Source organism: Pezoporus occidentalis, unplaced genomic scaffold (genome assembly GCF_034315485.1).
Source record: "Pezoporus occidentalis ecotype Australia unplaced genomic scaffold, CSIRO_AGI_Poc_V1 ctg317, whole genome shotgun sequence".
NCBI lineage: Eukaryota > Metazoa > Chordata > Aves > Psittaciformes > Psittacidae > Pezoporus > Pezoporus occidentalis.
In genome coordinates this window covers 33,519-61,183 of record NW_026915126.1, presented here as the reverse complement: position 1 = coordinate 61,183, position 27,665 = coordinate 33,519, and the positions used below count along the sequence as shown (strand labels likewise).

General features: G+C 45.5%; 1 protein-coding gene across 3 annotated transcripts; it reads left to right on the top strand.

The window, feature by feature from the left end:
• The first annotated feature begins 32 nt into the window (after positions 1–32).
• On the top strand, positions 33–27,665 carry FAM83H (family with sequence similarity 83 member H). Of its 3 annotated transcripts, XM_062628464.1 has the most exons (6): positions 33–899; positions 3,099–3,186; positions 21,043–21,503; positions 22,514–22,678; positions 23,029–23,153; positions 24,832–27,665. In XM_062628464.1, exons 3-6 carry the CDS (start codon positions 21,057–21,059, stop codon positions 27,473–27,475), a joined length of 3,381 nt encoding a protein of 1,126 aa, XP_062484448.1. In that variant the 5' UTR covers positions 33–899; positions 3,099–3,186; positions 21,043–21,056; the 3' UTR covers positions 27,476–27,665. The 3 variants fall into 3 exon arrangements, with proteins under 3 accessions (XP_062484448.1, XP_062484447.1, XP_062484446.1); XM_062628463.1 differs by lacking the exon at positions 3,099–3,186 and having other exon boundaries at positions 34–899; XM_062628462.1 differs by lacking the exons at positions 33–899; positions 3,099–3,186 and having other exon boundaries at positions 20,631–21,503.

Here is a 27,665-nt window from a genome sequence, read left to right as displayed (position 1 = left end):
CCGCCTCCCGCGGATCCGCCTCCCGCCGCGCCCTCCCAGCCGCCCGGGCACCGCCCGGCACACAGCAGCCGCGGCGGTTGCCAGGCTGAATAAGATAGAACATGAAAGGTGAAATAACAGGAGCGGCCACGCCCGGGGCTGCGGGGAATCTCGCTTAACCCTTCTCCGCCTGCGCCCGCGGTGACTCCGGCTCCAGGAGGGGCTGCTCCGCCAGCCGGCCCGGGGGGCGAGGGCAGCAGGGTAGGCGGGGCACCGGTACGGCCGCCGATGCCCTTTGCACGGCACCTTCAGGGACACGGGGGGTCACGGGTTGGCTTCGGACACCCTTGGCACAGCACCCCAAGGAGCTCGGGGCACACGGGTGGAAGCTGCTGCTGTGGAAGAGGAAGGCACAGTGCCCTGCCCGCTCCTGCTGCAGTGGTGCCATTGCCCAGGAGTTACTGCTGCAGCACACCGCTGTCTCCCCAAAAGGGACCGGAGAATGGGAAGTCCCTGATGAGCCCGAACCCTTCTTCCCTGGGTGGCTGCGGGATGGAGCGTTCCTGGGCCGAGCCTGGGCCCGCTGGCCAGGGCCCCTGCCCGGCTGCCAGCTCTGAGCCTGCTCCCAGGCCTGCTCCGCAGCCAGGCCCGAGCTGGTCTGACAGGCTCAGGGCAGACGGGAAGGGAGAGGCCGCCTGCGGCTCAGGAATGTGCAGCCCTTATCTCTGGCTCCCCTGCAATCCTGGGGAGGGAATAACTCTCCGGAGTTTGCCTTTCTCTCGCTCTTACTCACCCTCTGCCCTGGGTGGAGCTTGATTCTCGCTGGCTTGGAGGTGCCAGTGAATCAGGCTGCAGGCACGTCCAGGGGAGCGGAGAGCTGGAGAGCACGACCCACCACCTGCCCTGGCTCACCTGGGAAGGTAGGAGAAGTGTAGGCACCTCCTGGGGTACCCCAATGGCCACGTGAGTTGGCGGGCAAGGGCTGGGGAGGTCCTGTCCTTGCTTCTCTGCGCAGGGCTGGGCGCTTGGGATCTGAGGCAGGGACTTCTTCAGGCAGTCGTGGGCAGGAGATGGCTGCTTCAAAGCAGAAAGGCACCATACTGGAGCAGGAGCTCTCAGCCATGCTGTGGCTGTCATGGGAGAAAGGAGAGTCCCACGAGGCGGGATGGGCAAGGGGGAAAGGGGAACAGAATGCAGGCAGTGTGGATGGTGAGGGAAGAGACCTGTCAATCTTCAGGTAGCGTGATCAAAACTGCTTAGTGAACACCAGACTTTTGTCCCATCTCCTTTGGGGAAGCCCAAAAGTTGCCTATTTCAGAACTTATTCCTGTCTTCAGGAAGAGATCTTACAGCCTGACTCAGCTTCCTATGACAGAGCCTGATCTGGCCTTTTTTGATAAGAAACATGGTAGGGATATGTAGACAAGAGATTGGGACAAAGAGGACTTCACTGGTGGCGGTGCTGGAAGGGCCATGGTCTGCAGTAGGCAAAGAGCCAAGAAAGAGCTCCTGAGGCCCACTGCACCTTTCCTCGCTGTGGTGTGTAGCATGGGTGCTTTCCTTGCAGGGGTGTGTAGCTGTCTGCTGACACGGCCTGCAAGCAGCGACACAGACATCCATGCACGTACATGCAAAAGCACAGACAGATGCGTGCAGACACATGCGTGCACAGGCACACGTGCATATTCTCACTTAGTTTTTTCCACAGATGTGAGCTTGTCTGGCAGGCCTTGGGTTTTGTGTGTGAGCATGGAGGAAGGGGAAGGTCTTGTGTTCCTAAATTGAGTAAGGTCAATAGAGGTCAATTATGGCTTGTGTCTGGCCTGAGGACCCAGGTTCACTGAAGTTCTCTATCTTCTAAAACAGTTAGAGGGGAGGAGGCACTTGTAAAGGGACAAAAGTGCCTATAGCATCCTTCTGCTGAGAACATCTACTTCATGGAAGTTTCAGTAAGCTCAGCTGTGATCGAGACAACTCTCAACAACACGCTAGCCCCAGCCCAGAGCAGTGCAGAGCACTGGCGGCCTGTGATGCCTTTCTGCAGCCTACAATACCATATGTTTTCACTAGAGGAGGAGGCAAGCAGGCAGAAAAGACAGCACGCCTTCACTCTTGCAAAACCACAGCAGGGCTGCGGTCTGGGGAGAAAGGTTTTTTTCATCTTTGGCCTAACTCCCTTTTATGTGAGGGGCTTAAGAGCTGTATTTGAGAGTTTTATTTGCTGTCACCTGGCAGTGGAAATAGTAGTGTTCTGAGGAAAGCAAAGTTACACTCCTTGTGTGGTTGTAGGGAAAATTCAGTGTCAAAGGAAAAAGTGAAAATGTCACATCCCACAGCCTGGTATGATTGTGCCAGAGCAGAGTCATGGCTGAGAACAGACACCTTTGTTCTGTACATCATTTGTAAGGCAATCACAAGCTTTCCAAGCAACTGAAATTCACCTCCAAACCTTCCAGAATTGGACTTCTTTGTATTTTATGGTTAAATGGAATGCTTTTGGACTGCTTAGTAGAACCCATTTCACTGGATTTTTGTAGCCCTAATGAGGAAGAGGAGTTTCTGGAGTGCTTTTCTAAAATCAGGATGTGAGGGAAAGTAAAACTCAAGGGCAGCATGTAGTTCTCCATCTCCAAATTATACCTTACACTGTTGGACCTTTTCTTTAAGTTCTCTGTTTCAGACTTCTGCATACCTGCTACCTAATAAATAATAACCCAAGGAAAGGGACGGTTGGTGTAAGTGTTGCTGTCATAGACATGGTGCTTAGGAACATGTTTTAGTGGTGGACTTGGCAGTGGTAAGTTAATGGTTGGACTCGATGATGTTAATGGTCTTTTCCAACCTGAACGATTCTGTGCTTCTCTCTCTTCTGGTAGTCTGCTCTCTGTAAGAGGCCTCTTTTGCACGCAGTATTGCATTTCACTTTTCGGTAGATGTAAACATCAGGTTTGCCCTAGTGACTCTTTGCAGGCTGGGTTTACACATGCCACTCCGGACCCTTTATTGCATAGGAACAGCTAAGATAGACATGCTCAGGTGCTGTCTCAATAACCACTTCACAAGAGAAATTACATGTAACTTTTTCTGCTACTTTTCCCCTTCCTCTGGCCTGTGGGAAGATCCCCTGGACCTTCTGAACATCTGGCTGAATCCCTGATTCTCCAAAGAATATTTTGTGGGATCCCTTGCACTGACTGTTAAGCAGAGGTGGGTGGAAGTCCAGTAGCTGTTCTGAGGTGCTGACCAGGCTCCCAATTCTACCATGCCACATGCCTGCAGCATTCAAGACATGTACTACTCACTTTAGACAGAGTTTATTTTGCCAGTTCATAGGTTTAAATGACAGATATATGTAATAATGGAAGTAAAGTTGTAATCTCTGGAAGCTCAATGAGTGAATTGATTAAATGAATTGAAGAAGTTTCTCATGTGACGATCATGACTTCAGATGAAGTGAAACGCAGACTACAGAGGGCAGACATACAGGGTTTTTTAAAATGATGACTGAGATCCGTATAAGACCACCTAGAGTAAAGAAGTGGATCACATTCACTCATGCTTTTAACACAGAGTGATCAGTACAGACTAGTCAGATGACCAAAAGAAAAGGCCTGGGAGTTATATATGTGACATTGTAGCAGGAATAACAAATCCCTTATTTTGGTCTTCCAAACAGAAATTTTAACAGTAAGCCAGGCTTGGAGCCTACAGCCTGAAACTGAGAGAACCTTGAGAATGAGAGCACAGAGCGACTTCAGCAGAAAATACAGAAAGGAAAATTGAAAGAGGAAAAATAATTGCTGTGAGGACTCAGCAGACACAGTTGTGGCTGAGAAAGGGTTTAGTTCAGACTATTAGGCACGTTTCACCATGTGGTTCTGTGGAACATACCTGAGCCTTGCTTGTTGAGAAGAGCAGTTAGTAGGAAGGTATCCAGCATCCTTTGCCGCAGCTCTTGTAAAATTCCCATGGTAATGTTGTATGGCTAAACCAGGAAATTCTAGGGTGCACTTGAAAACTTCCAGAGCTAGAGGCACATCACTGTGAGATTCGCAGGTGAGAGGTCTTAAAATGAGAGATCCTTTCTCAGTAGAAGTACAATTCTTAGTAAAGACAGCTAGTACATGTAGGAGTAGGTTCTGGAAAGGATGAGCGTATCTGTCACTGTTAGTACAAGTTATTCAGTCTGCTGCAGCAGGATTAGAAGGCACTAGCTGTCCCTCTATCACACAATGCAGAATTAAATAACCCTGTCCTTAAACCTCATTTTAAACCACATTGCAGGAAACAGGTCCCTCCCCAAATCTTTTACCTACTACAAAATTTTATTGAGAGCAAACCAACATTTTCCATGTCATATTGTCACTATGTCTGCTCAGGTAGTTTGATCTTGGGCATTACTGTCCTCTTCTAAAACTGACCCTTCCTGAATATTAGCAACCTGTTTTCATAGAATCTTTTCTCTATTATCAGGCTTTTCTTTCTTTCTTTAATAATTTCTAAGTTTTGAGGGTTCTAGACATTTTGGAAACCTGAAAATGTTCCACATCCCCTCATAAGAGATATAAGTATTGTCATTGAACATGGTGCATGGGTCCAGTGTGCCTCTTGGACCACTGTTTGTAAACTGTGCTTTACATTCTTCTCTTGGATTTACCATTTGCTGCTTTGACTCTCAAAATTGCTTCGATTTATTTCTTGACCTGAGTTTGGAAGTTCGTCAGACATTAATAGCACAGAGGTGTTTTGTGACTCTGCCATCCAGCAGGTTAAAGTAAATTATTCTGTCTGTGTGGCCTTTTTCTTGTTGCTGATATCCAGGGTGATGAAATGACAAGGTGTTTAAGCCCAGCAAATTGTGCCTATACTTGCACATAAGCATGGGGTGTCAGGCAGAGATCCTATCTCACTAGCCAGTGATAGAGCCTTGCTTCCTCACAGGCAGTTCCCTCTGCTGGTGCATAGACCTACAGAGGCCCCAGCTTTTGGGAGTGTCTTGAAGCAGAGAAGCAGGTCCAGCCAGCAAAGTGATGATCTGAGAGAGGCAGGCTGGGAACTTGCTGTGCAGGCAAAACACGTAACAACAAGCACTGGAGTCAGCATTGGGAAGGAAGATAGAGCCAGCCTGAGGTGCTGAGACATCAGCAGGGACTGTCAGGCAGCAGCAGATGAGACAGAAAGGAAACATTGAGCCAGTTTCCTTTTAGACTGGGTACAATCCATTGTTCTTGATTCACACCTGGCACAAAGAGTCAAGAAAAATACAGGTCCATTTGGTTTATTTTATTTGATTCTGAGGGTTTTGTGGTGCTCAGCCCCTCAGCAGAGCTGAAACCAGAATTTTGTGCTATTTTTTTAGAAAAACAGTTAAAGTCCATTGAAATGGCACATCATCTGGGCAGGCAGCAAATGATGCACAAGCCAACAGGTCTATACTTTTGCCAGTTTCTGCTCTTAAGGGGTAAAGGGAGAATTTTTTTACATCTCACTTCATCTGTCACTCTTCCATGCTCTGCCTGCATTAAAAATTTCCTTATGGTTACATGTTTTTCTGTGCAGAGATAGTGGTGGACTGTGATCACACTACTGCTTATCCTTCCCAATATTAAGAGGGTCTGATAGCTTTTGTGGATCACGAAACCGGAATGCTTCTGATAAGTATCAAAGCTAGTAAAGTCACTCCCAGTTATACCAGTGTGAACAGAAACAGGCCTCAGGCCAAGCCAAGGGAAATTTCTGTTGGAGACTCCCTCCTCAGTAAAAGCTCTTGGTAATTTAGCTCCATCCTCCTTTCTCTCCTCCTGTTTCTCCCCTGCTACTGTTTTTTTGGCTGTGCAGAGCTGCATTGGCACCATAGCAAACAACCCAGTGTCTTTGGGAAAGCCCAAGCAGACGGGTGGAGGAGACCTTTGCTGCTGAGAGACTGAATCCTGCCTCTCATCAGCCCATTATATCAGCCTTCATCTCCCACTTGTTTTCAACAAGCTCCTTCGTGCTCTCCTTTATCCACTGCCCCCAAGCATGGGAGGAGTTACTCATAACAGCTACAAAGCCAACCTTCTTTTTCTCCTTCAGCTTCCTCCTGAAAAACCCCAGCAACTATCCCATATTAGCATGCTAAAGAGCTAGTGTACTGAATACTTGTTTCTTTCTACAGCCTTCTCTGTACCTTTCTGTGTTCATCACTGTATGATCTACTAGATTTAAAGAAAGGATTTCTTGGGAAGGAACTAAAGTTTCCAGTCTTGGTTCACACATTACCTAACATAGTAAGGTTCTGATCGTGGCTGGTGTTACGAATTGATTGCTTAGGAGAGCCCAGAACTGCATGAAATTCTAAATAATGGGAATAGCCTTCTAGAATGTGTGAGGAGAAGACATTGTGGATCAGTGCTTTTTTTTCCTGACTTCATGAAATACCAATTCTGAGTGCAAAATCAGAGGAACAGTAAATGCAAAACACTGCACAGCTTGTATAGAGAAGATGGGAACCAGTGTGGTGACTTGTCAAATGATAAATTAAAGCTAGCCTGGAATCCCTGTGAAAATAAATTCACAAATGTTTCATCTTGGTCCATGCGCTCTTCGTGGAGCAAGTACGTTCCTTAACAGATTATCTGTCTGATTCCAGTTACTTTGCCTATCCTTTAGGCATCATGATGGTTCTCCCATGCTTCTCCTTATATTTAGAAACTCCCTCAAAAAGTTGTTTTTCAGATGTCCCCTTAGAAGCTTCTGTAGTACAGTGCCTACAGACCACCAAATTCCACAACTGATTGTGAGTACAGTGCAAAATTTGCACATCTCATGGTTGTGCCTTTGTACCTCTTAGCTCATTTTCCTTTCATCTGTTTATTATGTGTAGTGGGGACTAAATTAGGAGACCGTCCTAAGCAAGAATCAATTTAATAATTGCTGGTACTTCATCTAGTACAATGGGTTTCTGACTCATCATCACAGTCTTTTACTATAGCTGTACATTCAGTCAAACCAGCAAGGCTGTTTGCTTGTAACCTCTTGGAATACAGGAAAGTCAGTTGGTGGTCATTGGGGCAGTTCAGCAACAGCAGGACAGAAAGAAAAAAAACACAAACGTAGTAGTCCTGTGCCATAAATCAGCAGGATGCTCATTGCTCCTTGGTGGTCAAAAAGCAAATGGCATATTAGGAAAGGAACAGAATGTGAACACTCCATATAAAACCATATTTCACTTCCATCTGTCAGCTCCAGTCCCACCAACTCAAAAAAGAATACAGTAGAGTGAAACAGATTCAGAGAAGAGAATATTCTGGAGGATCACCAGAGGCACAGAGCAGTTTCAGTGTACAGAAACAGTTGAGTAAGTTATGGTTCTCCATCTGGAATGGTGATGAGTGATGGGAGAGTTAACATGCATAAAATCAGAGTGGCATTTTCACAATGGGATTAGAAAAATCTATAATTTCTCTGGAGGATTATAATCTAAATCAATGGGATTTATGTGAGGAAAAGCCATCTCAATCATTTACACGAAGGTTGATTGGAATACATTATTTTGAATACAGCTTCAGCTGAAGGATGTGGATGCACACAGAAACACTGTACACTCGGGTGTGTCAGTGCAGAGGAACAGTTTTATGGCAGCTGTCTCTATGTGTGTACCTTTATCTGTAGTACTCTCTGGTAAATGCAAGGTACCACAGTTCACTTTTGTTGAAGAAGGAATTGCCCTTCATTCATGACAAGGAATGTGTATGGTGGGGACTGTGGATCATGATGTTTGTGCAAACTTAGTTTAGTTCACAGTAATTTGATCACAAATCCATACCCTAATGCTGGATATGCCAAAATCCTTTCAGGGAATAAAAGTGCATTGCTTTCAAAATGCCATTAATAAGATCTCTTGTGAAGTTCACTGAAAGTCAGTGGTAATAAACACTGAAATTGTTAAATCCTGAGATAACTGTAGGGAGCTTTGGAAGAAAACTGACCAAGTGAGCTGAATGGCCAGGATAATGCAGATGGACCCACATGCTGCCAGTGCAGGGTAATTTATACAAAGGAAAAAACCTGATTTGATTGTATGCCCTCTGAGTCTCAAGTAAATACACAGTTTTGAATGGTGAAGGTCTAAGAATACCTATTATAATAAGCCTTGATTTCTCCAAGTCATCTAAATAAATGCTTTCTGAAATGTAATTTAAATACTACATTATGTTAAATAAACAGGTCTTGCATTAGGTAGTTAATGAAATAGTAATTTGTTTGTATCAATCATTAAAGAGAAGGTATTAATAATGTCCATTTTTATCAGACTTATCAGCTACTGAGTCTGTCTCCAGTGCTGCTCAGGAGGTCAATGAAATGTTTATGTCACCAGTAGATAGTTTGGTAAAGTTCAAGGATAATATAAAGTTTGAGGAAATGGTAAATCTACACTACAATCTGATGAAATGTATTTCAATACATTCAGATATAAAACAATATTCAGAAATCCAGAATGAAGGCTGCATTTTCAGAAATCAAGGTTCAGTGATGTGAAGAGGAATATCAGAGGAAGTCCAGGGAATTCCTAAGGAAAAGCCACAGGTATTGTCCAGGGCTAGGAAACAAGCCCTGCCAGCAGAAAGCCTGTTCCAGTTACTGTGGAGAAAGCTGAGAAGGGATTTACAGTGTTCTTGAACAGACAAAAGACCTGGTATTAGGAAATGTTTCAGTTGTGCAGAGGCATCAGAATACAGTTAAGATCTGAAGTTAAAGATTACTTTATGAAATAAGGTGCATTTTCACTGCAATAGAGGTAAAGGAACACTGAAGTAGCTTGCTAAGAAACTGTTGACTCAGCCATTTGTATTTTTAAAAAGGTAATCTTTCCAATACATGTTTAAATATGGTGAATGGGAGGAACGTTATTGCCTGACTGTACAAGCAACTGGGGTGTTCAGGATGAAGATTGTTTGGCTCTTTATTGCCCTTTTTTGCCCTTTGTATCTGCATTTTCCCCTCTACTCTGCTCTGTTTTCCTCTGTTGGTCAGGCCTTTTATAGAGTGAGACTGTGCTGTGTGCTGATTGTGGCCACTGCTCTTTCATCTGTACATCAAAACAGCAGTGATAAGAAAGTCTTTTATTGTAGGACTTCTCTGGAGGGGTCAGGAAGTAGTTTTCCTCATTGCAGAACTGGATAAATTTATTTAGGGCTTTTTATCTTCCTTTGACCCAGCTGTCCACAGCTGAGTGGGACTGTGAAGTGCTGAGTAGCAGTATGCGAGCCAGGTGCCCACTGACCTGCAGTATTCAGTGCTAAGGTAATGGTTTCCAGTATTGCATCAGATGATTTTACAGTCCCCCATCATAGAATCATAGAATAGTTAGGGTTGGAAAGGACCTTAAGGTCATCTAGTTCCAACCCCTCTGCCACGGGCAGGGACACCTTACACGAAATCATATCACCCAAGGCCTCGTCCAACCTGGTCTTGAACACTGCCAGGGATGGAGCATTCACAACCTCCCTGGGCAACCTATTCCTGCTCTTAATCTTTTAAAAAGCAGTTGTGAGATACACAAGGCAAGAGACAGGTCAAAATTAAAACAGGCACTTTATTAATAAGTTTTGTTTCCAAAATGTCACCATTGGATAGCCTTGTTTTTAACAGATTAGTCCAAAGTTCAGTGTTATGTTTTATTTCTTGAATATTTTGATCAATGAAGTAAAAACACTTGTGATAAAGCTTTTAGGTGCTTGATTATTGGGAAAGTCAATAAAAATAGAAGGTGGGGCAGGTGTGCAGACCGCCTTGGATCACTTGGTAAACTGATGCATCACAATTAGTTACTACACTATAATACATTTCATACCTATAGAAAGGAGACTGTATTCCAACAACCACTGCAAAAACTAATGGGTTTCAGAGTAGCCAGTGAACTCAAGTGCAATGCCATGGCAACTCCAAGCAGGAGTAGGGAGGCAGTTTTGTTACAAATACAGCACTGGTAAGATAACCATCAGAATATGCCATCCAGAGGGGCCTTGACACACTTGAGAGGTGGCCAATGCCAAACTCATGAAGTTCAGCAAAGCAAAGTGCAGGGTCTTACACCTGGGTTAGGGCAATCCCAGGCACAAGTACAAGTTGGGTGAAGTGATTCAGAGCAGCCCTGCAAAGAAGGGCTTGGGGTGTTGGTCAATGAGAAACTTAACATGAGCTGGCTTCAGTGTGCGTTCGCAGCTCAGAAACCAGGCATGTCCTTGGCTGCATCAAAAGCAGTGTGACCAGCAGGTCCAAGGAGGTGATCCTGCCCCTCTGCTCTGCTCTCGTGAGACCTGACTTGGAGCATTGTGTGCAGTTCTGGTGTCCTCAACATAAGAAGGACATGGAACTGTTGGAACAAGTCCAGAGGAGGCCAAGAGGATGATCAGGGGCTGCAGCACCTCCCGTATGAAGACAGGCTGAGAACACTGGGTCTGTTCAGCCTGGGACTCTTCATCAGGGACTGTGTGGTTCAGTTGATACGCTGGAGGGAAGGAATGCCATCCAGAGGGACCTTGACATGCTTGTGAGGTGGGCTGATGCCAACCTTATGGAGTTTAACCATGTCAAGTGCAAGGTCCTACACCTGGGTCAGAGCAATCCCAGGCACAGCTACAGGTTGAGCAGAGAAGAGATTCAGAGCAGCCCTGCAGAGAAGGACTTGGGGGTGTTGGTCGATGAGAAAATGAACATGGGCCAGCTTCAGTGTGTGCTTGCAGCCCAGAAAGCAACCGTATCCTGGGCTGCATCAAAAGGAGCGCGACCAGCAGGTCCAAGGAGGTGATCCCGCCCCTCTGCTCTGCTCTCATGAGACCTCACTTGGAGCATTGTGTGCAGTTCTGGTGTCCTCAACATGAAAAGGACATGGAACTGTTGGAACAAGTCCAGAGGAGGCCACAAGGATGATCAGGGACTGAAGCACCTCCTGTATGAAGACAGGCTGAGAAAGTTGGGGCTGTTCAGCCTGGAGAAGAGAAGGCTGCGTGGAGACCTCATAGCAGCTTCCAGTATCTGAAGGGGGCCTATAGGGATGCTGGGGAGGGACTCTTCATTAGGGACTGTAGTGAAAGGACAAGGGTTGATGGGTTCAAACTTAAACAGGAGAAGTTCAAGTTATATAGAAGGAAGAAGTTCTTTATTGTGAGGGTGGTGGGACGCTGGCACAGGTTGCCCAAAGAAATGGTAAATGCTCTATCCCTGGCGGTGCTCAAGGCCAGGTTGGACAGAGCCTTGGGTGACATGGTCTGGTGCAAGTTGTCCCTGCCCATGGCAGGGGGTTGGAACTGGATGATCTTAAGGTCCTTTCCAACCCAAACCATTCTGTGATTCTATAATTATATATTGTGTTCAGCTTGGTTGGCTGCATTTTAAAATGGACCTGGGGCAGAGAACAAAAGAACTATCAGAATTCAATGGCTCACAAAATGTTGTAATGGTGGAACTCATCAGCATTGCGTGGGTGTCTACTTCAGTGTGAGACAATTACTCAAGTCACTGTATTGACTAGATTTGATGGTTGGTAATAGTAGTATGAACATTCACGGCAATGTTCTGCAATGAGGATACCTGAAGTTGGGTGAGATTGATATATCCTGCTGTAGGTGTTTGAAAGTACAACCGAAAAGGTAAAAGCACCCTGTTTGAATCCTGTCATTAGCCATGTAAAAACTGAAATTCTGGAATCACCCATCTCCTAAGCAGGTTCTAGAATAAAGTATTGAAAGTTTCAAGCTGGATCTTGGTAGAATGGATTGTATGACAGGATAAAGGTAATCTTGGAGTTAAAAAAATATTAAGACTGAGCACTGAAGCTTTGAAAGGCTGGTTAGTTAATGTCACTGGGGAAAAAATTAAGAGAAGACTTGGCCAAATCTATATTAGAAGGTGAATCTTATCCCATATTCCTTTGATTTTTTAACTTATTCTCCATCAACTATAAGGGGAACACAAGACACTTAGCTTGCATGTAGGCATGTTATACACCTGCATTTGGTTAATGGATCTGACCCTTCAGGAGCAGTCCTGGTCCCTAAACTTCATAGAAGCAAGGAAATAAATAGATGTTTATTTCCCATCATTGCAGGTGCCTTAGGGTATCTGAAGTACAGCAGATGTGGCACAAGCCCTGTGAGAGACTCACACCCTTCTCCACCAGCAGCTGCAGGCCAGGCAAGATACCTTAGGGCATCCCAAGTAACATTAAACACCTGTGTGTAGACACCTGAATTGTTCCCTTGGTTGTAGTTTGTTTGCACTTTATTTAAATTTCATTTACCTGAGGCTTAACAGCCAGGTGCTGGGAAGAAGTTGGAATTTTTCCCCTTGCTACATAATTTGGCTTCTGGAATTTTTCTTTCCTTTTCCTCTGAAACAGTTACTGGACAGCAGGATAAGTAGTAGCATATGCCAGGATGCTCAGTTGTCTTCAAGATCTTCTCAGATCCCATACTGGTGTGTTGTGCTCATAAACTCAGGTTTAAAGCTGGGATTTTTTCCCATGTCATACCGGCAGGATATGGTCAGAGTCCTTTGCTTCTCTGTACAGGGTAGTGGGAGCTCTCTTCCTCAGGTGCTTTTCCTGATAAAGTTGCAGCTACTGAAGGCATGAAGGACATTGGTGGTGTGTTTGAGCTTTCCTCTTCCCTTCTGGTGGTACATTGTAGGGTTTATGGCTCTGTGGATTTTGTACTAAGGGTCTTTAGGGCCTTTTCAGTACTCATTATGTAAATGGAAGGGGAGCTGTTCAGTGATTCCTTTTGGAGTGCTCATATGTCACATAGCTGTTCACAATTGCAGATGCTGGGCTTATGTGGTAGGACAAGGGGTAACAGGTTAAAATTTAAACAGGGGAAGTTCAGATTAGATATAAGGAAGTTCTTCCCTGTGAGGGTGGTGAGGCACTGGAATGGGTTGCCCAGAGAATCTCTGAATGCTCCATCCCTGGTGGTGTTCAAGGCTGGGCTGGACATAGAATCATAGAATAGTTAGGGTTGGAAAGGATCTTAAGATCATCTAGTTCCAACCCGCCTGCCATGGGCAGGGACACCTCCCACTAAACCATGTCACTCAAGGCTCTGTCCAACCTGGACTTTAGCACTGCCAGGGATGGAGCATTCACAGCTTCCCTGGGCAACCCATCCCAGTGCCTCACCACCCTTACAGTAAAGAATTTCTTCCTTATATCCAATCTAAACTTCCCCTGTTTCAGTTTGAACCCGTTACCCCTTGTCCTGTCACTACAGTCCCTAATGAAGAGTCCCTCCCCAGCATCCCTATAGGCCCCCTTCAGATACTGGAAGCTGCTATGAGGTCTCCACGCAGCCTTCTCTTCTCCAGGCTGAACAGCCCCAACTTCCTCAGCCTGTCTTCATACGGGAGGTGCTCCAGTCCCCTGATCATCCTCGTGGCCCTTCTCTGGACTTGCTCCAACAGTTCCATGTCCTTTTTATGTTGAGGACACCAGAACTGCACACAATGCTCCAGGTGAGGTCTCATGAGAGCAGAGCAGAGGGGCGGGATCACCTCCTTGGACCTGCTGGTCACGCTCCTTTTGATGCAGCCCAGGATATGGTTGCTTTCTGGGCTGCAAGCACACACTGAAGCTGGCTCATGTTCATTTTCTCATCGACCAACACCCCCAAGTCCTTCTCTGCAGGGCTGCTCTGAATCTCTTCTCTGCCCAGCCTGTAGCTGTGCCTGGGATTGCTCCTACCCAGGTGTAGGACCTTGCACTTGGCATGGTTAAACTTCATACAATGTCAAATGCCTTGCAGAAGTCCAGATAGATGATGTCACCTGCTCTTCCCCTATCCACCAATGCCATGGCCCCATCGTAGAAGGCCCCCAGATTCATTAGGTGTGATTTGCCCCTAGGGAGGACATGTTGGCTGTAACAAATCACCCCCTTTTTGTCCATGTGCCTTTGCATAGTTTCTAGGGGGATTCTGTCAACACAAAGAATGTTATCAATAATATTCCAGGCAAATACTGTCAAAAACAGAGCAGAACTTGTTAACATTTGTGAATAATGACTGATTTATATTCTTTTTCAAAGAACACATGTATGTGTAGCCACATTCAGTTGTTATAAAGACTTGGACAAAGTTGTAAAACTGTAAGTTTGATTTCTCCTGAACTGCAGTATTTTGTAATCTCCATATTTATTAATATTGTGTTATCCATCAGCATTAAAGCCATACAGAAACATGTATTATGGAACAGAAACCTGGAGGATTGTCTTAGACAAACACTTTCATATTAACACTTCAGAGACAATTTAAGTATGGAAGTATGAATATAAGGACCTTAAATAAATTTAAAAGCAAACTGCAAAGGTATTTTAACCACAGAATTACAAAAACAAGGCTTTTGACAACTTCAGACATCATTTTAAACAGATTAATTTTCTCGATATTTGACGTTGATGAAATCTAGTCCTAGTGGGAGCCTAAGTTTCAGGCACTGGTGCCCTAAACTATGAAGAATCACTAAACTCTTGTCAATGTCTTAATCTTAACATCCTAGGAAAAACAACTTTGATGTTCTTTACTCCATCTGATTCACATACATGAACTGTTCCTGAAGCTTTGGTACAGTAGCCACTTTTCTGACTGGCAGACTATTTTAAGCCTTCATCATCTATTTAACCAGAGATGGAGTGCATAATGATTTTGTTCTTTCCTTATTCATAAAAGCACAAGAATCCAAAGCAAAAACAGGTGCAGTTTTGCTGTCATCAGGCATTGAGCTGTTTTTTTTACCAAGCTCCTTATTTTGCAATCTAGAAAAATACAGCCATCATGCAGGAATACTATTAAATCATGCATGCCCTAATCTGGGCATTCATTCATTCATTCACTCCAAATTAAGGAAATTTGAGAAGGTGTTCAGTGAATTCTTGTTAAAGGAATGAAGGCATAAAAGCAAAGGATTGCTGTCTAATGAGACAATCCGTTTGACAATCACTCGTGAGGAAGGGCCCACATGGGCCATGCATTTCACAGAGCTCTTGCCCAATGTTTGCTGCTTGTGCAAAGTGTTTTCTTCATTTTGCTCTTCCACGCAATCCTATATGTCAACTGCCAAAGGTTTAAGAGGGAATGAGAAAGTACTTACACTCTTATGTACTTATGTGCTCTCTGGCATTATATATCCTTTGAGGTTCCAGTTAACTTCACCCCTTCTGCTTAAATGGCAGTGAAGTAGTTTGAAGCACTACTGAAAGAGAATCAGTCATTTTGTGCATGTCTTCTTATGCAAAGCATGGAATAGATTCATTGTAGATAGCAGCACATGAGAAGCTGGAGGGAGATTATTGGGATGATACCAATGCTAAGTATTCCTGAGATATATCTTCTCAGAAATTACCCATGCTTTTTACGACTTACACAAATGCTGCAATACAAATACACTACATTATAGATATAAAAAATAGCATTCTTCATGCACGCTGAGAATTCATCAGCCTAGTACAGTTCTTGTTGCCGATCAGGGAATCAAAGCCCATCAATGAATAGAATCATTAAAATCATAGAATGGTTTGGGTTGAAAGAGACCTTCAAAGAGCATCTAGTTCCACGGGCAGGGACACTTTCCCCTAGAGCAGGGACCCCTTCCACTAGAGCAGCTTGCTCCAAGCCCCTGTGTCCAACCTGGCCTTGAACACTGCCAGGGATGGGGCAGCCACAGCTTCTCTGGGCACCCTGTGCCAGCGCCTCAGCACCCTCACAGGGAACAGCTTCTGCCTCAGAGCTCAGCTCAGTCTCCCCTCGGGCAGGTTAAAGCCATTCCCCTTGGGCTGTCCCTACAGGCCCTTGTCCCAAGCCCCTCTCCAGGTTCCCTGCAGCCCCTTCAGGCACTGAAGCTGCTCTAAGGTCTCCCCTTAAGGAGCCTTCTCCAGGCTGCCCCAGCCCAGCTCTCCCAGCCTGGCTCCAGGGCAGAGCTGCTCCAGCCCTCGCAGCAGCTCTGTGGTCTCCTCTGGACTCACTCCATCAGCTCCATGTCCTTCTTGTGTTGGGGGCTCCAGGGCTGGACCCAGTACTCCATTGGGGGTCTCACTAGAGTAGAGTAGATGTATTCCAGATAATTCCAAAGACCTGCCTAGTGCTTTCCCTCTCTGGAATCTTATTCAGTAAGTTAGTTTTCTTTTAAGAGTTGCAGAATGACGAAGATATTTTTTAAATTAAAGTCCTGCTTAGTTATCATTTATGCTGTCACAAACCAGAATGTGCCTACTTCTACCAAGGATTCTATGAAGAGATGTACTCCAGTGTGTACACAGTGAGTGCAGCATGTATAGATGGTTGAAATTGCCACTCTTGTGTACCTCTACTATCCATGCAGCTATGACAAGTGTCCCGAGTGTGTTGTTTCCTGCATGCACTGGTGGTGGTGTTCTGGCACTACCTGAGGGCACTGAACTCCTGTGAGCACACCATAGCATTTATGGTGCGTGCATAGCAGGCTGCTCACTCAGAACTACAGCTGCTGCTGCAAGCATGTTCTCACACAAGTGTTCAGCCAAAGGTAGGAAATCATCAGATTCTTCCTGAACTTTGTTTCTAAAACAAGTATCTGTTCAGGGGAATCAAGTAAATGACAGCTAGACTTTGAAAGGGAGGAAACTCTAGACTGTTCTTATGCTTAAGGTCAGGGTAAACTGGGTTGATCTTGTGAAAAAAAGGTTCCTTGTTTCAACGGTTTTTCCTGCGTTTCCTTGAGAGCAGTGTAATTGTCAAACACACCTATTGTAGCTACTGTTAAATTCATTGTGCCTATTTGTTAGTGACTTATAACCTGGCAGGTCATGAGTTACTTTGGCTTATGGTGGCAGAAGCATAATTTCTGGTTTTTATTTCCCCAAATCATAGAATCAACCAGGTTGGAAAAGCCCTTTAAGCTCATCCAGCCCAACTGTGCGCCTTACTGCCAAGGCCACCACTAACCCATGGCACTGAGGCCTTGTCTCCACGGTGTGTGAACACTTGCAGGGATGGTGACGCAGCCCTGCCCTGGGCAGCCTGTTCCAATGCCTGAGCACCCTCTGGGGAAGGAATTGTTCCTCAGCTCCATCTAAACCTGCCCTGGTGCAGCTTGAGGCCGGTTCCTCTTGTCCCATTCCTTGTTCCTTGGGAGCAGAGCCCAGCCCCTCCTGGCTCCATCCTCCTGGCAGGCAGTTGTAGGCAGCAATCAGGTCCCCCCTGAGCCTTCTCTTCTCCAGACTGAACCCCCCATGTCCCTCAGCCATTCCCCATCACACTTGTGCTCCAGGACCTGCACCAGCTCCGCTGCCCTTCTCTGCCCCCCCTCCAGCACCTCAATGTTTCTCTTGCAGTGAGGGGCCCAGAACTGGACACAGGATTCGAGGTACTTTTTCAGCTTTGTGTTTTCAGGTTTGTGTGTCTATTTTGGAAGAAATTAAAACCACCGGAGGAGGCTTAATAACTAGAACTGTGCCTGAACAAAGACAGGAATGGCACACTCAGCAGCCTGCAGGTTCTTCCCAGGCAGAATTTGATGGTGCTTTCTCAGCAGTAACTCCTAAGAAGGAACTGGCTGAAGTCAGACTCGGCATTTTCCCTCCTCCGTTCTCTGCCGTGAGCCAGGGAGGGTGACGGAGCTCGTTTCCCAGCGCTGTTCGTCAGCCAGGGCCGGTGCTGCCGTGCTCGGTACGCTCCAGCCCGGGTGTTGGCTGCGGAGCTCAGAGCCTGTTCCCGCAGGTGGAGGCGGCGCCTGCAGCCCCGCCCGGCCCGGCCCGGCCCAGCCTGCTCCCGGAGCTCCCGGGGCTGCGGCCCCGGCTCCCTGGCCTCAGCCTCATCGCTGTGGGGGTTTTCCGGGTGCTGGAGTCTCCGCAGCCCGGCTTAGGTGGGAGAGAGGCCGGGCCGAGCGGCGTGAAGGCTGTTGGCCGAGGGCAGGGCAGGCAGACCGCCGTCCCGCTCCGCACAGGGCAGCCGGCTCCTCGGAAGGCACTCGCTGTGCGTTCCCTGGCGACGCGGTTCCCTCGGACACCGCGGGAGGAGGCAGCGCCCGCCCGAGATCCTGGTCCCGTCCCGGCAGCGGTCAGGGCAGGTGCTGCTCCATGTAGCGGAGCAGCGCAGGAGCCCCGGAGCATTCCCACGGACCAGCGACCTCCCTGGGACCGTCTGTCCCGTGTCACACTGGGACCGCTGTGTTCAGTCATCCCAGGAGCCCCTCCAGCTCCAGATTTGTTTCCTCCCTGTGGCCAGTGGCTTAGAGAAAACCATGAGCAGCTCTGCTCTGGAGCCAGGCTGGGAGAGCTGGGCTGGGGCAGCCTGGAGAACAAAAGGCTCCTTGAGGGGAGACCTTAGAGCAGCTCCAGTGCCTAAAGGGGCTACAAGAAACCTGGAGAGGGGCTTGGGACAAGGGCCTGTAGGGACAGCCCAAGGGGAATGGCTTGAACCTGCCCGAGGGGAGACTGAGCTGAGCTCTGAGGCAGAAGCTCTTCCCTGTGAGGGTGCTGAGGCGCTGGCACAGGGTGCCCAGAGAAGCTGTGGCTGCCCCATCCCTGGCAGTGCTCAAGGCCAGGTTGGACAAAGAGGCTTGGAGCACCCTGCTCCAGTGGAAGGGGTCCCTGCCCATGGCAGAGGGCTGGAACTGGATGCTCTTTGAAGGTCTCTTCCAACCCAAACCATTTTTTGATTCCACGAGGATTATTTTGCTTTTGCATCAAATGTATTTCTTCACTATTTTTCACTATTTCTTCACTATTTTTCCTGCTTATTCATGAATATATTGACTACCACAAATCCTTAGGGAACTAAAGTGACTCCTCTTACCATAAAAACTACCCCACTTAACCTTCCCCCTGTGTTTTCTTGACCTACCTTTCCAGCCACAAATTGTGAGCTGGAGGAAAAGTGTCCTGACAAAGTATTGCTTGCCTGTCCTGTTTGTACGTACTTGAACCATCCTAAAACATCCTGTGGAAGAAGTTCTGCAGATTACATATAATTGAGAAAAAATGTTTCTGGGTGTTCCATTTGAACCCATTACCTGCCAGTTTAATGTTAACGTCCTTTTAATTCCTGTACGGGAGGAGAAAACGGACAGCTGTCCCTGGTGATATTTTGTAGATGGCTTCTCATAATTCAGATTTATAGCAGCCTTTTTCAAGATGTGAGGAATGAGAATTCCATATTCATAGCACATTCAGGGGGTGAGTCCCCTCTGAATCTGTGATGTTATTTTCTCTATTCCTTATCTAATAATGCTTAGCATTAGCCTACATTTTCCATTAAAGGTCTATCTTCTTCTTGATTTATTAACAGTATTGAAGCAATTATATTAATAAAATATAAAATTAAGGTTGTTTCACCACTTTTTTAACATTATATTCCCGCTGCCATTTCTGTTGTCCAGGCGGTATCAGTTTCTTCTGCTTCTGAATTTTTGTTCTTGTAGTTGGCTCTTATCATTCCTGTTCTCAGCAAGGTGGCATTATAAGCAGTTTGCTGTTGACATGACCACTCATCCCCTGTGGGTCATTATCTGAGTATGTTGGTTTCTTATCCAAGAATGAAGGGAACTCTAGGAGCATTTCCTTAAAATGAAAGGCTAAAGACACTACTAAACCTGTTAAGAGCAGGTACACAGGAGACTTGACCACACCAAAATGGAGGTATACAGTGGACTGCGTTTTATTTTTAGAGAAAAAAGAGTAGGAAGATAAATCTGGACAATCCAGATTACAAATAAAGCGGTATGTACAGACTATAAAGATTATTATCTGCTCCAATACTTCACACAGGGATATATTAGATTCAGTTCCTGCCTTTATATTAAGACCATTTTTTTTTCCTGTTCTATCATGCAACTCTACTAGGAGTTGCAGTTTGAAGCAGGAGTAACTTGTGGGAGTTTGAGGTAGGAGTAACATAGCACTGATCTGTGCTATGCCCATAGTCAGATAAGAAAGCTCACTCAGGCTTTATCTTGAAACTATTCTAGTGTTATACTTACAGCTGTTAACACGAGTGATAGTACAGGCCTGAAATCTTTTTTCTTCCTCCCACATCCATGGCAATCCCTACCTATTGATCTAAGTTTGCATGAGTGGTCAAGGACAGCCACGCTCCTTTTTTTCTTATGAGGAAGCTTCTGTTGGCATGTCAGTGCTGGGGCCACAGGAGGAGGATATCTAAGCATTGACATTAATTGAGGGGCAGAAGCCAAAGCGCTTTGGAGTTCCTTGCAGATCAGCAGGATATTATTTACTGAGATGTATTTGTGGCACAATAAGCTTTTATTCCAAAACTTGGTTAAAATCAAATTTGTCTTCAGTCTCAATAGATTTGCTACAGACAATTGTTAAATAGCGAATATCAGCCCTGTCAGCTCAGATTTTTCTCAGCATCGTTGATGAAGCAATCGTGTCCCTTGGCTTTTATTTCTTCATGGATCTCATAAAAACTTGTCTGATGTCTGACTATGTCACAGCAGCAGGATATCCTTATACTTGCCTGCATTCCACTCATACCCTACTTCTATTCTTATGCTGAGGAAATTATAACCCCCAATTTCTAAGAATTTAGCGGGTGCATTTGTATATATGCATATGCATTTTGGCTTAGTGCCATATTACATACAGTAAATAATTTGTGTAGCATTTTGAAATGAGTTTTAATAGAGTTCAGATAATAACCAGCAGCATTGTTCTTTAGAGGTGTGTATGTGGCAAGATAACTTTAAAATAAACCCACACATTTAAGGTTAGCAGTCGCAGCCTGAAAAAGAAAGTTGGGAATTTAACTTGTTAGATGCATCATCCTTGTTCATCACAGTGCTGCCTAATTTGATTTATTCTTTATTTTACCCCAAAACATTTAATTGTGTTAAAGTAGTGCTGAAGTGATTACCGCCTTTGCCTAGTTTAAGGCTCCCTGTCCATTCGGGATGAACTGTCTCCAACTTTACTCTGTGTGCTTTGAATCTTTTCTCTTTTGATTTTGCCATCATGGACCCCAACACCCAACCATTTATGAGGATGGATGTGTCACTGGAGTGGAACTGCTCTCACCATTGGTTCTTTTCTTACAGCTCTCCCTCCCCTCATGGCTCGTAGATCTCAAAGCTCCTCACAGGGGGACAATCCCCTTGACCCTAACTATCTGCCCCCCCATTACAAGGAGTACTACCGCTTAGCTCTGGATGTGCTTACTGAAGAGGGCAAAGAAAGTTACCAACGCTTCCTGACAGAGGAAGCAGCTCCTGATTTTCTTTGCAACTCAGAGGTGGACCACATCATCCAGAATCTCCAGAAACCCCAATACGCCAATCAGGAAGGCAGCACAGACACTGCAGGTGACAATGACATGGATGGATCCTCTGGGACTTACTGGCCCATGAACTCAGACCTCGCTGTTCCTGAGCTTGACCTGGGCTGGCCAATGGTCTTTGGGTTCAGGGGAACAGAGGTAACAACACTCGTGCAACCACCACCCCCCGACAATCCCAGCATTAAGGAGGAGGCACGCAGAATGATTCGAGCAGCTCAACAGGTAAGAAGATGAAGAGCTCGACTTGAGCAGAGATAAAATTATATGTGTGCAAAAGATGAATTGGAGTGCATCAGGTCTGCTGTTAATTCCCTTAACTTTGTTCCCAGGACCTGACAAAGGGGAAAGATGAGTCTAAAACTACTGTTACTGTATCAAAACTAGCCTCTGCTCTCTGATTTCATGAAAAAGTGTGTAAAGCCATGTGAAAACATTCCAGGAGTTCACAGAATCACTGAATAGTTGAGGTTTCCAACCTCAGCTCTGGAGACATCTAGAGCCTCTAGAGGACGAGACCTCTGGAAATGGTCTAGTCCAGCCTCCCTGTTCAAAGTGGGGTTGATTGGAGTAGGTTATGTAGGATATTTTCTATCCAAAGATGGATATGGAGACTCCACCAATTTTCTGGGCAACCAGTTTCAGTGTTCAGTCACCTTTACAGTAAACATAGTTCTTCCTGTGTTTAGCTGGATTTCCTGTATTTCAATTTGTCTTATCATTTCACTGGGTACCACTGAGAAGAGTTTGACTCCATCTTCCTTAGACCCCTCCATCAGGTATTTATGCTCACTGATAAGAGTTTGGAAGGACAGGGAGATAGAGCTTTGAAGCTACTTCCCATATTAGCAGCATATAGGTTCAGCTGTATCGTGGCTGACTGAACACTGGCCAGGAGGTTAAAATGGCAGGGCTGTGTTGGAGGGGGTGAACAGGTAGTGGCCAAGCAGCTTAATACAACCTTCCACTGTGTTTATGTGACCAAAAATATACCTGTTCTCACTGGATTATTGAGTAAGGGATTGCTCAGGGGCAGTGAGATTTTTCCTCACCACTCACCCTCGTACACAGAATTGCACCTTAGATAGCAATTCTGTTTCCAGTTCTGGGGCATACAATATTTAAAGGAACCTTTAAATGGGAAGGTTTAAAAAGGAATCTGAAATGGAGACACTGGCACAGCTTGGGAATGTGAGCAGGTGCAGATTGCTGTCTTTCTTGCATTCTTTTCCTAGGTGGTAGCCATAGTGATGGACATTTTCACTGATGTGGATCTGCTGTTTGAAGTGCTGGATGCTGCTGCTCGCAGAGTGCCTGTGTACATCTTGCTTGATGAGATGAACTCTCAGCTTTTCCTTGATACAGCTGCTAAATGCAGAGTCAATCTTAACTATGTGGAGGTGAGCAAACCAAAGACCTGCCCTGTCTCTAATTCACATCCTGAAGGGGAAATGTCCTGGAATACAGGGGGCTGCTGTGACTGTGAAAACCTGAGAAAGAGTAAAGCAGGCCAGAGCCTAGTCAAAGATGAGTCTGAAGAAAGCTGTGGGAGCTGGTACAATACAGGGATGAAGGCTGAGGACACACTAATAAATGGTTTTATCTGTCCATGGTGTATGCAGAGAGAATCACCAGCGCTGAATATAAGCATGGTGGCAGGATGGAAGTGATAAGAGCAAGGGGAAGAAGGAGTGGCAGGGGGAAAGAAGTAACAGCTTCCAACTGAGCGAGTGCCTTGTCTGGTTTGCAGTTCCTAAGGGTGAGGACAGTTTCTGGCCCAACCTACTACTGCCGCACAGGGATGTCCTTCAAAGGCCATGTGAAAGAGAAATTCCTCTTGGTGGACTGCATGGTGGTGCTGAGTGGCAACTACAGGTGAGAAGCCTTGCAATGTTACATGTCCAGTTTCAGTGAGCAAGAGGCTGGGTAGTTGCTAAAGCAGTGCTTTGGCACTTCCAAACCAAAAGCATTGACAAAAACTCTTCTCACTGAAGGATACTGAGTAGCAGTTTTCAGAAAAAATACTCTGTTTTGCAGTGGAGGTAGATAACACCAATTAAACAAGGCCACAAGCCCAGACACCCGAAGCCAAGCTTCCTTCACATCAAGGGTGTAAACCATCTGTAAAAATGATACACTAATTGCAGGCTGTTGTGGCTTAACTCCAGTAGGCAGCTGAGACCCACGTGGATGTGCGCTTACTACTCCCAGCATGATGTGATAGAGAATGAGAAGGGCACACATGAGAGAACTTGTGGGTTGAGATAAAAACAGTTTAATAACTAAAGAAAACCTGCACACACAAGCAAAGCAAAGTAAGGAATCCATTCACTGCTTCCCATCAGCAGGCAGGTACGTAGCTATTTCAAGGAAAGCTTGACTTGGGAAGACAAAAGCCATAACACTGAATGTCTTCCTCCTTCCTGCACAGAACGGTTGAGTTTGGAAGGGATGTCTGGCAGTCATCTGGCCCAACTCACCCTGCTGAAGCAGGGCCACCTAGAGCCAGCTGCGCAGGACTGTGTCCAGATGTTTTTTGAGTATCTCTAAGGAGGGAGACTGTAGTCCTGAGAAGCCTGCCAGAGCCATCAAGACATTTCCAGCCAAGCTGTTTCCTAGATAGTCCTGCTCAGCTGCATTGGTGGATGAGGCTGTTCCTTCCCAGGTGCAAGATTCTGCATTTGCCTTTGCTGAATTTCATGAGGTTCCTGCCAGTACATTTCCCCAGTCCCTGCCTGGCACATGAACTGCACCATCTCCTCATTCTGAGGGTACACACTGCCCTGATGTCCAGGTCATTAATGACAGTGTAAAACACTATTTCCCCAAGCCCTGACCCCTGGGTAACACCACTTACAGTCTATCAGTCAGATTTCAAATTACTGACCATCACCTGTTAAGCCTGACAGTCCACACAATTTCCTCTGTACTGTCTGTCACACTCATACAGTCTAATGGTCCAGTTTGGCTAAAATGATACCTAAAGGCTATGTGGACACTCTTGCTCTGCTGTCCCCTCATCCATGCAGCCAGACATCTCTTTGTAGAAGGCAGTCGGATTGGGTCAGGCATTGTTTGCCCTTGGTAAATCCCTGTTGTCTGATCCCAGTTGTCTTTCTGTTATTCTTGTGCCTGGAAATGGCTTCCAGGAAGATTTGCTCCACAGTTTGCCTTCAGGCTGAGGTAGGGCTGACCTGCTGTTGTTTCCTTTGCTCTTTTTAAAGTTGGGCATAACATTTTAGTTATAAAAAAGCAATTATAACCCAAAGTAATTGCAGGAACAACTACTTCGTACAAGGATTACCACCAGCTTGCTCTCTTGCTGTTGTTACTACTGACTGGCTTTTTTAGAACAGAGGTCATTTATTGCCTTGTAAAATCCTCTGCAAAGATGTGATGCCAAATCTGTTCATAACTATGAGGTTTGGGAACAACAGTGTGCAATGAATGCCTGCCTGGGCAGTAAAGAGTATCGGGAGAATTTTCTTCAGGCTAGCAAATGGTTTCAAGTATGATGCTAATACACTATCATTACTTCTATTTCTCTTTGTAGTTTTATGTGGTCTTTTGAGAAGATTCACAGGAGCATTGCACACATCTTCCAGGGGGAGCTGGTGGCCAGCTTTGATGAAGAATTCCGAATTCTCTTTGCACAGTCAGAACCTCTTATTCCTCCAGCCAATGTCTTGGCAAAGGCAGACAACACATTTGCCATGACTCCCTTTGGCAATAACATGCCTTTCTTTCCAAGAAAAGCACCCCTGATGTTCCAAAGGGATGACAGTCTTTTTCCCTCCTTTATGGACAGAGTTGATCCAGACAGGTACTTCCTGTCAAATTTCAGGCGGGATGACATGTTGCGCCATACTGTCGAAGGGTCAGCTATGCGAATGTATAAAAAGGTAGAAATGGAGAATTCCCAGATGGATCCTGTCAGGGGTTTTCTCCGTTCCAAGCAACTGGAGTTGGATGCTTTTAAGAGACACAGTTTTGCAGAAGGAACATTTGAAAACTTTGCTTCTTCTAAGCAGTATGCCAGGCAGATGTTCTTGAACAACATGGATGAATTCAAAATCCAGTCTAGCCATTTTCAGAAGGACCAGTTCTACCAGTACCAGTTTGAACATCCCCATCTTCCTGGCAGGCCTCAGGGACTCTTTGAGAGAATCCGAGGTGGTAGGCAATTCAATGAACTGGAAGACTACGGAGAGGGATCCAGATACCCTGAACTTGAATCCAATTTTCCACAAGAGGGTTTCCCCTTAAGGCTGGATTATGTACCTTCAAATTCTTCCAGGGAAGTGAGACATGGCTCTGATCAGCTGAATCCTGCAGGGAATGGCCCAATGGGAATGATGTTAAGAAGGCAGAATATAGGACAGAAATTTATTTGCCAGACTTCTCCTACTCAGAAGCAAAGCCTGGAACAACGCCTGTTCTTACAAGACAAAGAGGAGGACCAAGATGAGGACAAGAATACACAGGAAAACAGAACAGGTTTACGTAACTGGAGGATTTCCTCATACCTGAGTGCATACCAGTCCGAACCAGAAGAAGGTCTTCCAATGCCTATGGAATCAGAGGCATATAATGATGTTCTTGGGGATACCCTCCCAAAGCACCCCACTGACCTCATCCCAGCATTCAAATCCCCTATGTCTTTTAACAACAAGTCACTGGGAATTGAAAGTGCCAAAGAATTTTCAGATCCTGATAGAGTAGGTGAAGAAACCCCTATAATGAAACAAGATGCATTTAGGTCCAGAATAAATCCTTTGATCCAGAGGAGCTCAAGACTCAGGTCCTCTCTGATTTTCAGCGCTGCCAAGTTAGATCAGCCTAACACTGCAATAGAAAAGGTTCAGATGATCCAGAAAGAACAAATGTCCAGTGAGTTGACGAAAGACAATGAAACTATAAAGACAGCCACCTCATCTAAAGTGGCAGAACTTTTAGAGAAGTACAAAGCTGTGGGCAAAGACACAGAGCGAGCTACAGTCACTCATACCAAAGCTGTTTCCAGTTACCTACAGGAAGAATCACAGAACGCAGAGAAGAAATGCACCAAGTCCGTGCAATATAAGATTCTGGAGAGTAGGGTACTAGAATCCAAAGACTCCTGCAGTACTTACAAAATGCACGGAGAAGCTGAAAGACCATTTGCAATGGCCTCATCGCCCCCCCAGCTTATTGACACATTGAGTAAAGATCCCTTAGCACATATTGGAACTAAGGTGGACAAATTATCATCTCGGTTTTACCCCATAGACAGTAAACCTGCTCTTCCAGAGAAGGAGAGTCTTATATTTGTAGGAGACACTCAAAAGTTGACTCTTCCAGAGAAGAAGGAAAGAGTGACATTCAAAGAAGACACTCAGAAATTAGTCAATACAGAACTGAAGAAACCACAGATTAGGACAAGTACCACATCAGTTCTTGAAAGCTTATCGAGAAGTCAAGGATCTGACAGCTCTCTCAATAAATCTGAGGAAGACTGTTCAAAACAAGAACAAAATCCAATGGAATTTTTAAGAAAAGGGTCACTACGGCTGAAGCAGTTTTTGAACCCAAAAGGTGAAAAGAAATTGGAGGAGGAGCCCACTTTGGAGATTGGAAAGTCTGATAAGCAAGCTGTGGTTCTCAAGCGATCTTCCATAGGGGACTGTCAGGAAATGATGGAGGAAGAAAAAACCCATAAATTTGCAACACCACTTCCTCCCAAAAGCAGCCAGCCCACACAGGGGAGATTTCCTTCATCCACAGCTAACATCCTCTATAGCAGCAACCTCCGTGATGATACCAAGGTGATTTTGGAACAAATCTCTGCAAACAGTCAGAAGAACAGAGCCGAACTGGCCAAGCAACTACCATCCACTAGTAATCCTGATCTTTCAAAGTCAACTACAAGCTTGGAAAGGAAAGGTGAGAAGGAGAAAAGCTGTAATATCCACAGGTCAGAGAGTTTTGGGAGCCAGAAACGAAATCTTCAGCGGCAACCATCAGAGGATAGAGATACTCTCCTGAAGAAAATGGAGAATATGCGGAAGGAAAAGCGAGTCTACAGTAGATTTGAGGTCTTCTGCAAAAAGGATGAACACACAAGTCAGAGTGAAGAGGAATATGACACAGATGCCAAAGACAAGAAGATGGGAAAATTCATGCCCAAAATCCTGGGGACCTTCAAGACTAAAAAATGATCATAGAAATACTATTTAATTCCATATAATCACTGACTGTCAAAGGGGAATGAGGAAGTAACTTGTTTATGGCGGCTCTTAGCACCATATGCAATACTCTTCATGGTTAGTGAGTGGAAATGTGTTCAGCGTTAGACTCCTGTGGCACAATTTGCCCAATAAAGTCATGTGGTATCCACCATCCTTATCA

Excerpts from the sequence above, each read along its gene's own strand:
- FAM83H (XM_062628462.1), top strand. The coding sequence starts at position 20,994 with ATGTGTCACTGGAGTGGAACTGCTCTCACCATTGGTTCTTTTCTTACA. Across the intron at positions 21,504-22,513 it reads TGATTCGAGCAGCTCAACAG|GTGGTAGCCATAGTGATGGA; the intron begins GTAAGAAGATGA and ends TTCTTTTCCTAG. Across the intron at positions 23,154-24,831 it reads GTGCTGAGTGGCAACTACAG|TTTTATGTGGTCTTTTGAGA; the intron begins GTGAGAAGCCTT and ends TTCTCTTTGTAG.